This window comes from Brugia malayi, assembly GCF_000002995.4.
Source record: "Brugia malayi strain FR3 genome assembly, contig: Bm_v4_Chr1_scaffold_001, whole genome shotgun sequence".
Taxonomy (NCBI): domain Eukaryota; kingdom Metazoa; phylum Nematoda; class Chromadorea; order Rhabditida; family Onchocercidae; genus Brugia; species Brugia malayi.
In genome coordinates, this window is record NW_025062475.1 from 11,399,974 (window position 1) to 11,416,227 (window position 16,254).

Consider the following 16,254-nt stretch of genomic DNA (forward strand, 5'->3'; position numbering starts at 1 on the left):
TTTATTTTTTACTTGGTTTATTCCTTTTTCCTTCACTTCGGTGAGCTTTTTTTGAATATACTGCCCGCATAGAGGTTTATATTTGTCTCATACAATTGGAAATTGTATTTTTACTCTAAAACATTAAAGTTTTATCGGTTGGATCTTTTTTTTTTTTTTTTTTGAAATTTTAAACTATTGCATTTTAAGTTAATATTATTTACTTTATAAGTAAAAATTTCGAATAATTGTACTCGGCATACGATTACATATCAGAGATTATCGAGAATATTGTACTGAAGGTGGAGTAATTTCGATAATTCAAAATGCAATTTATTTTTGCGTGTTCGTTGCTATAATCCATATCCAGTAGAAATGAAACATATATTTATTATATGAATTAGCATTAATTGCATTGCTTAATTGCTAATTAATCTGGTGAATTGATGAAATAATGGTTTCATTTTCTTTTGATCTTTTATGTTTCTTCTTTTTATCGTTTGAGGGTTTCTCTTTGTAAGGGTCTTTTTTTTTTTCTCTCTCTCTCTTTCTATCTCTCTCCCTCGATATTTGCTACTGTGCTTTTTAAGGTTTATTGTTTATTAGGCTGACATTTTTGTATGTTTCAAAAATTTCCAGTTCTTTTATGCGATATATAGCTAAGCCGAAATATTGTTACTACTGCTACTGTCACATTTCCTGTGACTTTTTATCAGTAACAGTTATTTTTACTACTATGTTTTGTTCTTGTTTGTTCTGTTATTTGTTATTAATCAACTGTTGAAGTACTCAAATTGAGTTCATTTCAATTAAGATCAAATTTTTTATGCTTGGTTTATTTTTATATTAAATGTTCCTTATGGGTGGCTTTTTGTTTAGCAAAAATTTCTCTTATTTCTTTCATAAATTTATTGAAAATTTCGTTTCTATTTGTAAATTTCTAAGTCTGTCAAATTTTCAAAAATTTCAGTAAAAAATGTGCGCAACCTTTTTTTTTTTTTTCCTTTCTTTTTAATTTATTTTGCTCATCTTTTGATTGAGTTGTAAGCTACCGTATAACACTTTTTTTTTTTTTTAATATTTGATTTAAGAAAAAAAAGTTTTATTTTTGTATTGCAATTGCAATTACTCGAATGATTTGACAATTACAAAAAAGTAATTAATTTTCTTCAGAATTTGAAGAAATTTAACATCTGATAATGAATGGAACTAAATTATAGGATTTATAATATATTCATATTCTTGCAAGCATCATGTGCTATTTCTACTAGGATGGAAATAGAAAAATGAGCCATTTATTAGTGGAGTTATTCATTTGTTACATTTCTTCATAAAAACGAGATAATTTTCAGATCAATAATCTTCTCAAGTTAATTATTAGCTCTAAAATTGCAAGAGCAATTTTACATGGTTCAATTTGTTGAATATATGACAATTTGACATATCTAAGTTTTAGCGTTGAAAAATTGCAGTAATTTGTTATAATCATAATTTGTTATAATATCAAAAAGCTCATCCATTTTTAATTTACCATTTCTTCCAAACATTCGTTCTCTATCTGAAAGAGTTTTTTCTTCAAAATTTTATTCATTAATGCGCTTATTTAGATTTCATAAATATTATCAATCAAAGATTAGATAATCCTTACCAATATATAGATTCATAGTGATACCAGTGAGACGATCGAAATATGTTCCACGAGAACTCATTTCCTTGTGCAATTCATCAAATGATTCTATGATTTCCTTTGTATCAGCAGATAGATAGGATAAGTCGTCGGTATTATCCGTTAATTCATGTAAAATTAATTTTAAGTTTCTTTTTTTTTCTCAATCACATTGCATACTATTCAGAGTGAATTTGTTAATTTAAATTTAAATTCTAATGCAATATAGAAGGATGATGCATTATGATTATATTCCACAAATTTCCTTGAATTAAGATTGAAAAAGTTAAATTAAATTTAACAACACATTAGAGGAGAAGTGAAAATGTAAACTTGGAAGGTAATAAATAAAAATAAACTTTGAGCGCTCGACATAGTTCAAACTTTTTTGTCACTTTTGCATAGTGATCAAGTTTTGGATGAAGTAGTTGTAGGACATGAAGGATACTTTGCTCATTCAGATCTAAAATTATGATTATTCAATGAGTGAATAACAAATAATTTCATTCAATTACATTTAAGAATAACAAAAATTTCCTAAAAAAAAAGAAAAAAAAAATTATTGATTATTATTTCGATCGGTAAAATACTGCTGGATTGGATTAATTAGATGCAAGAATTTAAAAAGATATAAATGAAAATGCTTTCCATATTGAATGTCCACTCTAACTTGTCTTTTGGTCACTTCTTTACTCAGAACATCACGAACGATTGCAATAGTTGAAATATTATCACTGGAAAAGATGGCTAAACCACGGCTAAAATAAAGTTTGAATTTATTAGTGAAATTTTCCCTTTATGATATCATAGATAATAGAAAAGATTTTTAGTCTGATAAATGCAATGTAATAAAATGAGAATATGGGTAAAAGATATACGAATTAATTTATAAAATGATCAACCAGTGAACTAGAACCAAAGAAAAAAGATGAATAAAAGCAAATAAAACAATTTGAAATATTATTTAAAACATTAAAACATAACATGAAAAAAGATTATTATTTGCATTTCAGTAAATGAAATGATAAATTAATTTAGCTAAATGCAAATGGTTTCATGATCAAATCTTTTTTTAGAGTGATACTAGCACTTATTGTGTAAAATTTGATAATCAAAATATAAAAAGAAACTAATAATAAGAAATAATGTCAACAAAAAGATGAAAATTCAAATATATTATCATTATCATTTTACTTACACTATGGATTAGTACTATGATAAAGTAAACGAAGAATTTACTGATTAATTAGGGCAATATTGCTAATAAATTGGTAAATATTAGCAATGTTGAAGTGAGAAATTCATTAATTTCAGAAAGGAAAAAAGATGAGTAAATGTTATTAAAACTTTTACTACTAATCAATAAAGAAAGTAAAGAGATTAAGTATATGAATAATTAATTCTATCTTAGACTATAGCACAATTTATCCATTATCAAATTAATAACAAAAAATAAAAGATTCATTTATTAATTTGTTTTTAGTCATTAAATAAAATGACTAACCTATATGTAACTTGCATTTGTGTACCAATAAAAATTGATGAGAAATTATATGTAACAGAGTCCTGTAATGGTGGTCGGTCTGGTATTTCTGATACCAAAAGATTTAACCAATGATGCGCTTCAGCAATTGAAAAATTTCCAATTAATTTTAATACATTCACTGGCATCGATGTATTAAACTGATGCACTCGTTGATGCAATGATAATGGTTTAATCACATAATTACGTACCTAAATAATTAAGTATAATATTTTAGATAAATTAGCAAAAACTATTCTTAATTCAAAATTTCAAATTTATCAAATAAAAAAAAAAAAAGAAGGAGAAGTATGAATTAAATTTCATATTTGATTCATTATTGAATGAATGTACAAGAAATAATTGAAAAATTTTTTCGATTAAAATTTATTAAATAAAAAATAATTTTAGCACTAAAATATGAACACCTGACACGTTTTGGGATGAATTTTTGGGCAAATATATGCTTTAAAATTTCCACATTGTCCTTCCAATGAGCGAATTTTAATTTCCATTCTTGTTGTGCTTGCTTGACAACGATATGTTGCTAGTAGTAGATTTTTTGACTGAAATAATAATAATAATTGTAAGTAATTTAGCAATTAGAATAATTTTTTTTTCTTTTTTTTTTTTTGCTTCGAAAATAGAAGCATTTCAATTTAGTGAAATTAATTTAGTTTAAATTAATCAAAATATATTAAATAATTGACTGAAATAGTCGGAAAAAAAAAAAAATAAAACATTCAGAACTGACCGTTTCATCCGGTGGTGTAATCGAAACAACCGCTGCATTCTTCTCAACATCAAGCAATTCGATTGTAATATCACTCTGAGTGATTCAATTGAAGTATTTTGGAGGATAAAAAGAAAATTATTTTGAAATTGATAATATGCAGGATTAATTGATCTAATCAGTAATCGATTGATTAGAAATGAATGATAGTAACAAATTTGTTAATTTGTGTTAAATTAGAAAAAAGAAAAAAAGCAAAAAAATGAATGTAAAATGATATTTAAAGTAATAACTGAAACCTGAAGTAAGACGAAATCAATTGGTATAGTAAGTTCAATGATCAATGAATAGCAGATAGTTTCTTTATCAAGTTTAAATTGATCATGAATGATAAAATTTGGTATCACTACTGATACAACATCTTTTCCCACTGTTATTTCATTATATCGTTGTTGCTCTTTGTCAATTTTTTGTTGCAAATTTTCAATTTCATTTCTTCAATAAATTATTTGTCAAAATATTAAAAAAAAAAAAAAAAAAAAAAGTTTTGTCAAATAATTGAGTCCAAGGAAAAGTTTTATTTTACCATCCAAAAATTAAAAAATGATCATTTTTAAATTTTAAATTTTTACTTTTAAATAAAAAAAATCACTGTCAAATACAACAAATGAATAATAAAATAAATAGAATACCTAAGCTCTTGAACCTTGACCTCTACCTGAGGTGATAATGCCATAGTGGAATTTAATTTGTCGATTGGTTCTGTGGTAAGTGCAAAAACCCAACCGATATGAGTAGAAACAACAATCTCATCAAAATCGGGCGATGAAACTCGTCCACATTGAACGTTTAGCACAGAATCTTCACATTGCTTTAATAGAACAATGATAATTGGAAATGATTATAATAGAATAATGATAATTGGAAATGAATTAACTTTAAATATTTAAAACAATCAATGAATCTTCAGGAATTTTTTCCAGATTGTAAACATATAATGAAAGATTTCAGAAGAATTAATGAATTCATAAATAATAGAAAACTAAATGATTGATTATAATTGATATAATAATTGATTAAATTGATTTACAAAAATTAGAAAGAAGTCAAACTTACATAACTTTGACAGAAAGTAGCTTTATCAGTGCTATCAACCACATAAAGTTCAATGAGTCCATCCTCTTTACCAATGATAATATTTGGTGTTGATCCATTGGTCATTGGATAGCAACAAATGCATGTTATGGCTAAATGTTGTGATAACAATTTTGCATTGATAAGAAACGTAGTTAAATGTTATGATAAGATTTTTGCATTGATAAGAAACATAGCTAAATGTTATGATAAGGATTTTGCATTGATAAGAAACGTAGCTAAATTTATGATAAGGATTTTGCATTGATAAGAAACGTAGCTAAATTTATGATAAGGATTTTGCATTGATAAGAAACGTAGTTAAATGTTATGATAGGGATTTTGCATTGATAAGAAACGTAGCTAAATGCTGTGATAACAATTTTGCATTGATAAGAAACGTAGCTAAATGTTATGATAGGGATTTTGCATTGATAAGAAACGTAGCTAAATGTTATGATAGGGATTTTGCATTGATAAGAAGCACAGATAAGGATAAATGGATAATCTATTTGTTAGCATTATGAATACATCAGAATACTATGATATTCATGCACATATTATAACTGTTTAAAGTTTTAAAATTAAAATTAAATTATTATCATTTCAAATTATTTCTTAATTGATTAATTAAAAATTATTAGAATATATACTGCTTGCATTTTTTGTTGGTATTTCCCATATTAATGTTCCAGTTTCTGGTGATAAATCTACCAAACCAAGATGACCATCTTTGGTACCATAAAGAACTTTTTGCTTGTTGAAACCTATAATGCTATAATGGTATTGCACATCGGAATTCATTTCATTTTAATTTAAATCTCAACAAAAGATTATATATCATAAAGATGCATGCATAATCTGAAATCTCAGAGTAAGAAATTTCATTTCAATTATCAATCATACCTCCATCATTCATAAAAAGATGTAACACATTTGGTATATCGTTCAAACCTATTTCATAGCTTAGTTTGCTACCTTCAATTACCTGAAATTTAACAAAATTTAATTCGATTTCATTATTGTTAATTGTTATTTCAAAGGATTATTTATTTCATAATCTTTAATAAATTTAAAAAAAGCTTTTTTGTTTGTTAAATATCTTAATTGTTATAAATAAATAAATTTCAATTCAAAAATTTTTAAATTAATATTTTACCAATAATTCAGGTATTTTAATTAACATGAAATATTCATTAATTATTAATGAATATAATATGAAATAAATGAAATGCTTACTTACCTTAATACACAAAGGAATACTTACTTACTTACTTACCTTAATAGTTTTATCATTGCATGCAATAATTGGAGTAATACCACGACCGACCCATGAACCTTCTACTATCGGTAAACAGAGTACATCGTTGATTTGATCCCCGCACAAATAAGTCTGACAGTAATGAAAGTATTCCTAATGTGTTAGTATTTCATCTTTTTACCTTTTGGCGACAGTAATCGACAAATTTTGAGTAATTTCAAAATTTGCATAATACTTTCAATTGAATATCGCTTAATGAAAAAGCTTACATTAGCATCAACACAATCATGAAAATGATTAAAATTTCGTTCAGCACAAAGAAACATTTCAACGCCATATATATACCTGCAATAAACTTTTAAAAGTTTTAAAATCATTAAAAAAAATTGCTTTTTCTATCAAAAAAAAAAAAAAAAAACAAAAGATTTCACTGATTCATAAAAACTAACAAATTTATAATTATAAAATTATAAATTAATTTTTATCATTTAAAAAAAACTTCAAATTTCAGAATTATTTCATAAATTATATAAAAAACTGATTTCAACTAATAAATTTTTTTTTCCTTTAAAAAAAAAATATATTATAAAATGAAACATTTTTTTTTTTTTGGTTGCTAAAAAAAATAAGTGTAATTGAAAATTGAATAATTTTAATAGGGAACATACATGCATGATATTGGTTCAACCATATTCGAATCAAATGTGAGAAATTGTTTGCCTTTTTTTGTATAACCTTTGACCCGATCTTCATATGCACAAAAAATTTTATCTTGTATCATTCCAAGTGCGCCACCCAGACAAATGCATACCACCTTTGGCCCAGGAGGTGTTTTAAAAATTACCTGTACATTAACTTAATAAATTAAGCATAATTATCATTTAGATTTTTTCCATTCTTGAGTATTCTTGAATCCTACTTAATGTAATTATGATAAAATGATATTACACATTTTTTCAAATAGTTAAAATTTAAAATAAAATGCCTAGAAGCTGTTTATTGAACGAATAATAGCACATTCATTACACTCACATTTTGCGCCATTCAAATTAGAATAATCTAATTATCAATAATAATTTCAAATGTCATACTTGTGTTTCACCATCTTTTCTACCAAAACACAGGACAGTTCCGCTATGGCCACCACAAACAATCTAAAATTCAATAAAAACTCAAATCTCAACAAATTCACTGTGGGAAAAAAGCAAAAAACTGAATTACCTTATCTAGAAATTTTGATTTTTTCTTTGTATTTTGATTAGTTGGAATAATTCGCATTGATCGTTTGCATGTAGTACCAATTTGTGCATAATCAATTCTTGTCAAAGTCAATTCCATCATTCAAGGATTACTTCCTCTTTTTTTTTTTCTTTATTTTTATTTTTTGCTGAAACTTAGCTTTAAATTTGAAATACTTTTTGAAAAAAATTTTATGACAAAATGAAATTTAAAAAATCATTTATTAACATTATTACATCAATTCATATATTAAATAATTTATTAGATTACAAATATTATAGATGGCGAAAATGATTAAAAAGCTATTAATTATTATTGGGAATAAAATTTTAAAAGCATACTTTATGATTAATAAAATTGACGGAATGGTTGCTTAGCAACGTTTCATCTTCAAAATGTGTTTCCAAGGAAACAAAAACAAATTTCGATGAAATATCATCAGTTCAGATCATAAAAATTATTCAATTTATTAAACTGAACATTTGGTAGAATCGATAAATTGATCAAAATATAGAATTTATTAAATTGAAAATTTGATAGAATCGGAAAATTGATCAGATGCCGGATTCAAATGCCAAATTTAACTAAAATTTGGAAATTCTTATGAATGAATGATATTATATTAAGCAAATTTTGTGATCAAAAATCATAAATTAGCAAGAATAATATTATATCAAATATGTATTATTGTTAGATAATTCCTATATTAAAGCCATCTTTCATTTATGCTAGCAATAAACAAAGCAAAGTTTCACACAAATTTAGTCAAAAAATAAATTTATTAAACTTTTAAAAATTTCTCAATTTTTAAACAAATGAAATTTCAACTGTAATCATGAGTTTTTTCTTAACTTTACAATGCATTTTTAATATTATAATCGAAGAAAAAACAACGATTTTTATTTTTTAGACTACCAAAAAAAAAAAAAAAAAAAAAATGTCAATCATTGTGACTTTATTCTAAGCTAAAAAAAAAGCTTCATTTTGGAGGTTTAAAGTTAGATAAGTTATGATTGGTGAGGAATTTGAAATGTCATATAGTAAAGAGGATAGTTAATTCGAAATGAGCCAAGATGTCTATCATCCTAGGCTTATATTTCCTTGGCTAATGTTCATCATTTTTATAACTATTTGTACTTAAACTAATTTGTTACTCATTGCTTAATATTGGCAGCTTAGCTGATCAATCAGATTAACTTTAAACATTTCAAAGCTTCCAGTACAACTTTTCCTCTTCTTTACTTTCTCTTCGTTTCTTCCTTTTTTTCTCCTTTCTTTATTTATTATCGTAATATTGCTTTAATTGATCGTATTGAAATTTTTTTTTTTTTAATTTTTAATTAAAATTCATTCATGTACTTATTTTGTATGCCTAAATAATCACATATATTTATTTCTTTGCTTTTTAGTAATATAAAAATAAATGAATTAATTAAGGATTCACTGCCTAAACTTGCTTAAATTTTAATTTATGAATGTTAATTCAATTTCTCATTAAATTTTGAATTTCTGAATTTGGGATCAAGGAAGCAGAAAAATGATGAAAAGGAGGAAACATTTTTTTCTTGAAGTTGTGTAAATGATCACATTAGTTATGATCGAATATGATTTGATGGAATTAAAAAATGCAAATTAAAGAGATTCAAAAAAGCTACGTATCATTGATGTGTCTAAGTAAGTAAGTAAGTAATTAAGTAAGTAATGGCTTAGAAAATTACATACGTAATGAAAGAGATTTACTCACCTGAATGTCTCATGAAGTATTGTACAAATTTTACGTTTTCACGTAAGGACGTTTCATTAGTTTCATAGCAACTAATGAAGTTAACGTCTATTGATGATTTATTAAGTAAGTATTCATAATAGATATAAAATCTTTCAAGTAGATATACACACACTTAAATATTTGCCATTTTCAAACTAAAACAAAATGAAATACGTATACAAATTTAATTGAGCGTAAAACATGAAAATTAATTGGATACTGTATTTGAATATTTATTAAATGTATTTCATTGTAAAAGTTTATTTTCAATTTTCATTTTCATAAAAATTCATTCATATTTTCAATTTATTTTTATTTTTTTTTTTAATTTTGAAAATTTTAATTGCTTTTTTTTAATTTTGAAAATTTTAAACTTATGAAAAAAAAAAATTTTTTTTTTCATAAGTTAATTGTTGTCGTTTTTTCTTTTGCTTTGTTCTTGTTATTGTTTTATTTTATTTTAGCTTATTTTTTTTGTTATTTTATTTTCTCAAAAAATTTAAAATATCCAATCTAGAATAATCGAGAAAGAATAATTAAAAGAATTAGGTAATTAAATTATAAATTAGGTAATTGAAATTTAACACCGCGAGAGTTTCTTATACTGAAAATGAATAAACAAAAAAATAAACAAAATACATCGTATAATGTTATACTTTTAAGATATCATTGAAATGAAAAATTATAAGTTTATTAATGGATTATTTATATGTTATAGTTAATTTCTATTTTCAAAATTACATTAAACTCAATCATTTTATAGTGAACTTTAAAAAGCTTTTTGCTAATGAAAAATTTTGATTACTTAACTCTTCAATTTTGTTGTTTATTAATTGAGTTATTAGCTTATCTACTACCACTTCAAACTTTGTTTCAACATGCATACACATACACATACACACACATACACACACATACACACACACATACACACACACACACACATACACATACACATACACGCATTTACATGTTTACGTATATTAGAGTATTATTTGTTAAATGTAATAAATACAACAGGTAAACAACAAGTCTGTATTTTTCTTTATAAATTAAAAGGCGCAAATATCCCTCTCTCTCTTTCTCTCTGTCTCTTTCTTATTCAACTATTTGTCTTATTTGAGCCGAAAAAAGCAACAACAAATAGGATTTCATTTATTTTAATGATAGTAAATAGAGAAACAGTTGGTATGAAGTGCATTTTTACTGGAACGATACAAATTTTTTCAATTTTTTTTTTTTTTTTTTTCCATTAAACAGTTGTTTTCCATTTGTATTGAAAATTTATTTCGTTCATTTTTTTAAAGTATTTTTTTTTTTTGTTGTTGTTAAATCTATTATTCCATTACATTTATCGTGAAAGTCTTTCATTATCATTCGTATCTTTTAAATTTTACATTGATAATTTTTACTTTTACAATTTTTTTTTCCTATTTAAAAATTTTAATTTTTTCTTTTGTTTTTCATATTTGAGTACTATTTCCATATTTTAATCCTTTAATTCTATCAATTGTTTAATGTAAATTTGTAAATTTTAAAAGTTTATATTTTACTCATAAAGTTTTCAACTCAGATTTACTTCGTTCGGAATATTGATATGATATTGTTGTTAAAATTTGAAAATTAATCAAGAATACATTAATCATTTTTGCTATTTCTTAATCAAATCAACAATAAAGTTAAGTAAATATATAAATTCGATGAAAAACAAAATTTGAAACGATTGATTAGTCGTTTTCATCAGATAACTAAACACAAAAGTTTAAATTTGCAAATGCATTGCTATTTGATCGATAATAGATAAAATTGATAGCATTTTTATAAAAAAGTACTAATTAATATAGCATCTTTCATCGCTACAACATTTTTCATCACATCTAAATTCATTTTCTTCATTGCTATTTCATCTTTTCTATCAATAAAAAGTTTTATCAAACAAGTTTAATCACTAAATGAACTCAAACATTAATTAATCTTTCATTTCTTTCTTTTTACTTTCTTATTTTTTTTTTTTTTTTTGTTTTTCAAATAATTCATGTATATACATATATTAAAAGAATATATCGAATTGTATATGACTGAGAAATATTTGAAATTTTAACAATTATTTAAAATAAATAATTCACATGAATTATTTATTTTTTTAAATGTAAATAAACTAAACAAAATTGATTATTGTTTAAAAAATGAATATTTTGAATGGAAAAATGGAATAGATGTCATCATTTGCCGTCTTTTTAAAATTATTTCATTTTTGAAATATAACTTATGTGTATTTGAATATTTGTTATTTATTGTTTTTTATCATAAAAACAGTTGTGCAAACAAAAAAAAAAAATAAAAGGAGGAGAAATTTTTATTTTTGAAGAAAGAAAAATAATAATTAGATGAAATGAATAAGAAATTTTAGCTTCTTACAAAAAAAAAAAAAAAAGAGAAAAAGAAAGAAATCAGATTAATTTCATTTTTTTTTTTTTTTTTTTCTTAAAAGGTTTTATTTCCACTTTTGGTTATTTTACAATGATTCCATCTCTCAAGAGAAATGAAATTTACAACATATGCAAGAAGCATGACAAGTAGTAAGCAATCCCTTTTATATTACTTTGCTTTTAACTTTAGACTAATTTATCATCGACATTTTATATGCTTGTCAACTGGAAATTCTAAGACTAACTTAAGTTGTCAAAATTTGAGAATTTTTGTTTTTCGATTATTTCAAATATGTAATATCACTCTGTCATATTTTCATATTTTCTTCTTTTATTTTTCTCTCTCTCTCTCTCTCTCTCCCATTTTCCTTTCTTCACCCTTTTTTTTTTATTTGTTTTATGGAAATTAATTATTAAATTATTATTTCAATGGCTTATTTTAATATTTAATCTATTTTATTATTTTAATATTCAATGTATTCATACAAAAAAAAAAAAAAAAAAAAAAAGTGTAAAAGGTTTTTTTTTTAGAAAAAAGAAGAAAATATTTTTTTAATAAAATTATTTAATTTTGATTAAAATTTAGAATTATTAACAAAAAATTTTTACTCCTATATAGCATATATTTTTAAATTTACATTAGCTATTATAGCTTTTTTTTTTCTTTTAGCATTTATTCAGCATGACAAGTAGTAGTAAGTAGTAAGTAAGTAAGTAGTAATAGTAATAAGTAAGTAGTACCAATAACAATGATTGAATTATTAGTAATAATCATTGATTAATTTTATTGATAAAATTTTTTTTTTTTTATTGATATTAATTTTATTGATAATAACAATGAATTATTGGTAATAATCATTGATTAATTTTTCTTTCTTTTTAAATTAATTAACAATTAATTAAAAAATTTAAATTGAAATGGCAGACAATCAAAGAATAAATAACATTCAAAGAATATCAAAGAATAAATAACATTTAACTTTTTCATCATTGATTTATTATTCGAATATTATTGTTATTAATCAGTTCAGTGAAAATTGTAAAAGTTTTTGCTAATAGAAAGGATCGAATTGAGTGAGTCATTTGACAAAGCGATCATATATCAATCATTTCATGTAATTTTCAAACAAAACACAACAAAATGTATTCTAACTCAATTGCTAATCAACGAAAACATCAAATTTAACATTATTTACAGCAAAAAAAAAAAAAAATTATAAAATTAATATTTTAGTTTGTTTTTAATTAATGTAAAAAATATTATTTTTTTTCTTTTCTAAGAAAATTATTTTCTCTGCAAAAAAAAGTCAATGAGAGATGCTAATTTGAAAAGTTCAAAACCAAAAATATCTGTGATAAATAGTAATGCTATTATTTTTTGTGATTATATTGATAAGCTGATAAATTTTTCAATTTATGATAGTATTTGATCATTTGTAAATTTGAATAATTTCTAAGTGAAATATTAAATTAGGAAGGTATAATATAATGCGAAGAACTTTTGATCATTTATAGCATAATTAATCTTTTGGATAAGGATAAAATAGTTGAGAATAGAAGGAGAAATAGTGTAATATAATTAATTATTTGCGATAGGTGCAAAAAAAAATGATAACCGGAAGAGCAGTAAGTGCAAAAAAAAGAAACCGGAAGAGGGATAACAATTGGAAAAAGTCATCGATAAACTGCTAAACTCTCCGGTTTAACTCATTTCATTTCAAACTTGTATTATTTTTAAATTTCTTTTCAGTAATAACAATAATAATAATAATAATAATAATAATAATAATAATAATAATAATAATAATAATAATAATAATAATAATAATAATAATAATAATAATAATAAATAAATAAGTGTTTAACTAACCAGAAAATTATAAAAAAATGTTACAGAAATATTTAAAATTTTGATTAGTTAAAAAAACAAATGAAAATACAAATTTTACTTTTATAATTTAAGTTAACACTAATGGTCAATAATAGTATATCCTTATATGACAAGCTAATATGAAATGGAAAATAATTATGTATTCTCTTCCTAAACCAATCATTCGTCTTGGCTAATCATCCGCCTTGGCTAATCAACCGCCTTGGCTAATTTTGTTTATACATTTTAGGCTTCTATTCATTCTCTTCAACTTCAACTTCTCATCAACATTCATTTTAGATAGCATCAATAGTTGAGATTTTCTTCAATTTTATTCCCAAATAAAAACATAAATTATTTTTTCTTTATGCAATAAGCATTTAGCATTGATCAGATTATCTGTTTGCATAAGAAATTAAAATTAATTTGAAATTGAAAGGGTTGTAGCAATTGTCATTTAATGAATAATAAAAATTTTATTTTCAAAATTTTTTTTTTTTTTTATAAAAATGCTTAATATTGCTATTAAATAAAAAGAATATTAAAATTGTTTTCAGTATGAATTTTTTCTTTTTTTTTTCTTTGGTTGAATGAACTTAGAATTTGAACTGAAACAAATGTATTATTAAAATAAACAAAATAAAATTAGCTAAAATTATCAAAATTTAATTTTAATCTTACAATTATTAAATGTGTGTTTCTATTAATATTATATCAGTTTTTTATCAATTACTAAATGTTATATAATAAAGTCTAAAAAAATTTTAAGCTCAATTTTAAATTTCTGAACAATTATGAATCCATGCGAAAATGAAAAGTTTAAGCCAATGGAATGGATCTAAAATTTTGGAATATAAAAAAAGATCGTTGTAGATTGATATCAATAATTTTATACTATTTAATATTAGAAATGAAATATTTCAATTTTTTGAGATAAATATTTTCTCTTTTCCGTTTGAAATTTAGAAAGCTTTAAATTAATTATACATACTGATTGAAATATAGCTGAATGCGAAACCGAAAAAGCTAAAAAAAAAATGAAAAAAAAAATTGCCTAAATATTTTCTCATTCTTGTGAACTTTGACCCTTCAAAACATTTGCATTTTTGAATGTTACAATTTATGCTATAATAATAATTAATAATGATAATAAATAATAATGATAATCGATAATAACAAAAAATAAATAAATAAATTGCAGAAAATGTCTGCGCAGAAATAATTTTATCACACCAATAACTTTTCTTAGTTTATTTTGAATTATGCAAATTTCACTAAATTATTTGCTCCATTATTAATTAATGAATCATTTACTATCGTATGAAAACGAACAATGAACAATTAATGAGTGCGAGTAAATAAATAGTTTAAATTGTTTCTTGAATAAAAATTGTTGACAATTGTTGAAGATTGACTCAGTCCGAGGAATCGCTTTCTTATTTTGTTATTTACGAAAATAACATTTATGCAAATATTTGTTTCTTTGATATTTTTTAATAATTTATCTATTATTATTAGTTGGCTGAGATTCTTTTGAATCACATTAGCTTTATTAAGCTCTAAAAATATTTAATATTCAAGTTAATGACTCTACAATATTTTAAGTATTAAAAAATTTACCATTAAAGAAAATAAAGATAACATTAGTAATGATAGTAATAATAATAATTATTAATAGTAGTATAAATGAAATGAGTTGAATAAAATATTTTTGAATATTATAAAAGTATAAAAAGCTAAGTGATAGCATAAATTCGAATTGATATTAACAATTGAAATTATATGTGGCACAAAGTCCATCATTTTTTGAAATTATATGTGGCACAAAGTCCATCATTTATCTACTTTAAAGAAAAATTCGAAATAATTAAAGGTCAATTGCTACAACAATAGCAACAACAACGACAACAACAGCAACTATTACTATTATTATTATTATTATTTGTTATTGTGCAATTAAATTAGCAGCAACAGGTATGTATGCTAATTAATGTTGAATATGAAAAGGTAATAACACAAACACTTTTTTTTTATTGTTCTAATTTTGATAAAGGAAATTTGGGAGTGTCATCCAATGATATGGCATCTGATTGAAATTTGATAACTCAGTGATTGCAATGCAAAGAAATACTTTCACAATTATTTATGTAAATAATATATTCGAATAGCAATGAGTAAAATATCATTGAAATTGTGTTGCTTATCACAATAAATTGATTAATTTTTATCACTAAATATTGCAATTTTATCATTTATTCTTTTCTTTCATCAAATTAATCATTTTCAATTCATTTATTAAATTTATATATTATATGAAAATCAGCTAATTTTTATTTAATTATTAATTAATTTATGAATTTTTCCATTTTTCCACTTTTAATCTATGTGCGGTAAAATGTATTTCATTATTTTCTCTTTGTTATAAAAATGATTTAAAAATTGATTCAATGATTAATTGATTTTAAGTTAATTGAGTTCAAACAATTGAATTGGTCAATTTAATTAATTAATTGATTCATGAATTATTTTTCCTATTGAAAAGACTATTAAATTTCGTTGTTTTATTGCTTTAACTAACACCAAAATTTAATAAATCCACTCATCTCAAAAAAAAAAAAAAAAGAAAAAGAAAAATTTTAATGCTTTTATTTAATGT

At 23.0% G+C, this 16,254-nt stretch overlaps 1 protein-coding gene across 1 annotated transcript; it reads right to left on the reverse strand.

The window, feature by feature from the left end:
- Positions 1–2,204: 2,204 nt before the first annotated feature.
- Bma-osm-12 (uncharacterized protein) lies at positions 2,205–7,636 on the reverse strand (the record flags this gene model as incomplete). Its single annotated transcript, XM_043077508.1, has 14 exons — positions 2,205–2,403; positions 3,150–3,379; positions 3,596–3,733; positions 3,922–3,996; positions 4,200–4,395; positions 4,593–4,771; positions 5,017–5,147; positions 5,688–5,801; positions 5,941–6,022; positions 6,314–6,427; positions 6,565–6,640; positions 6,964–7,139; positions 7,387–7,449; positions 7,517–7,636. 14 exons carry the CDS (start codon positions 7,634–7,636, stop codon positions 2,205–2,207), a joined length of 1,893 nt encoding a protein of 630 aa, XP_042933442.1.
- Between the last annotated feature and the right edge of the window lie 8,618 nt (positions 7,637–16,254).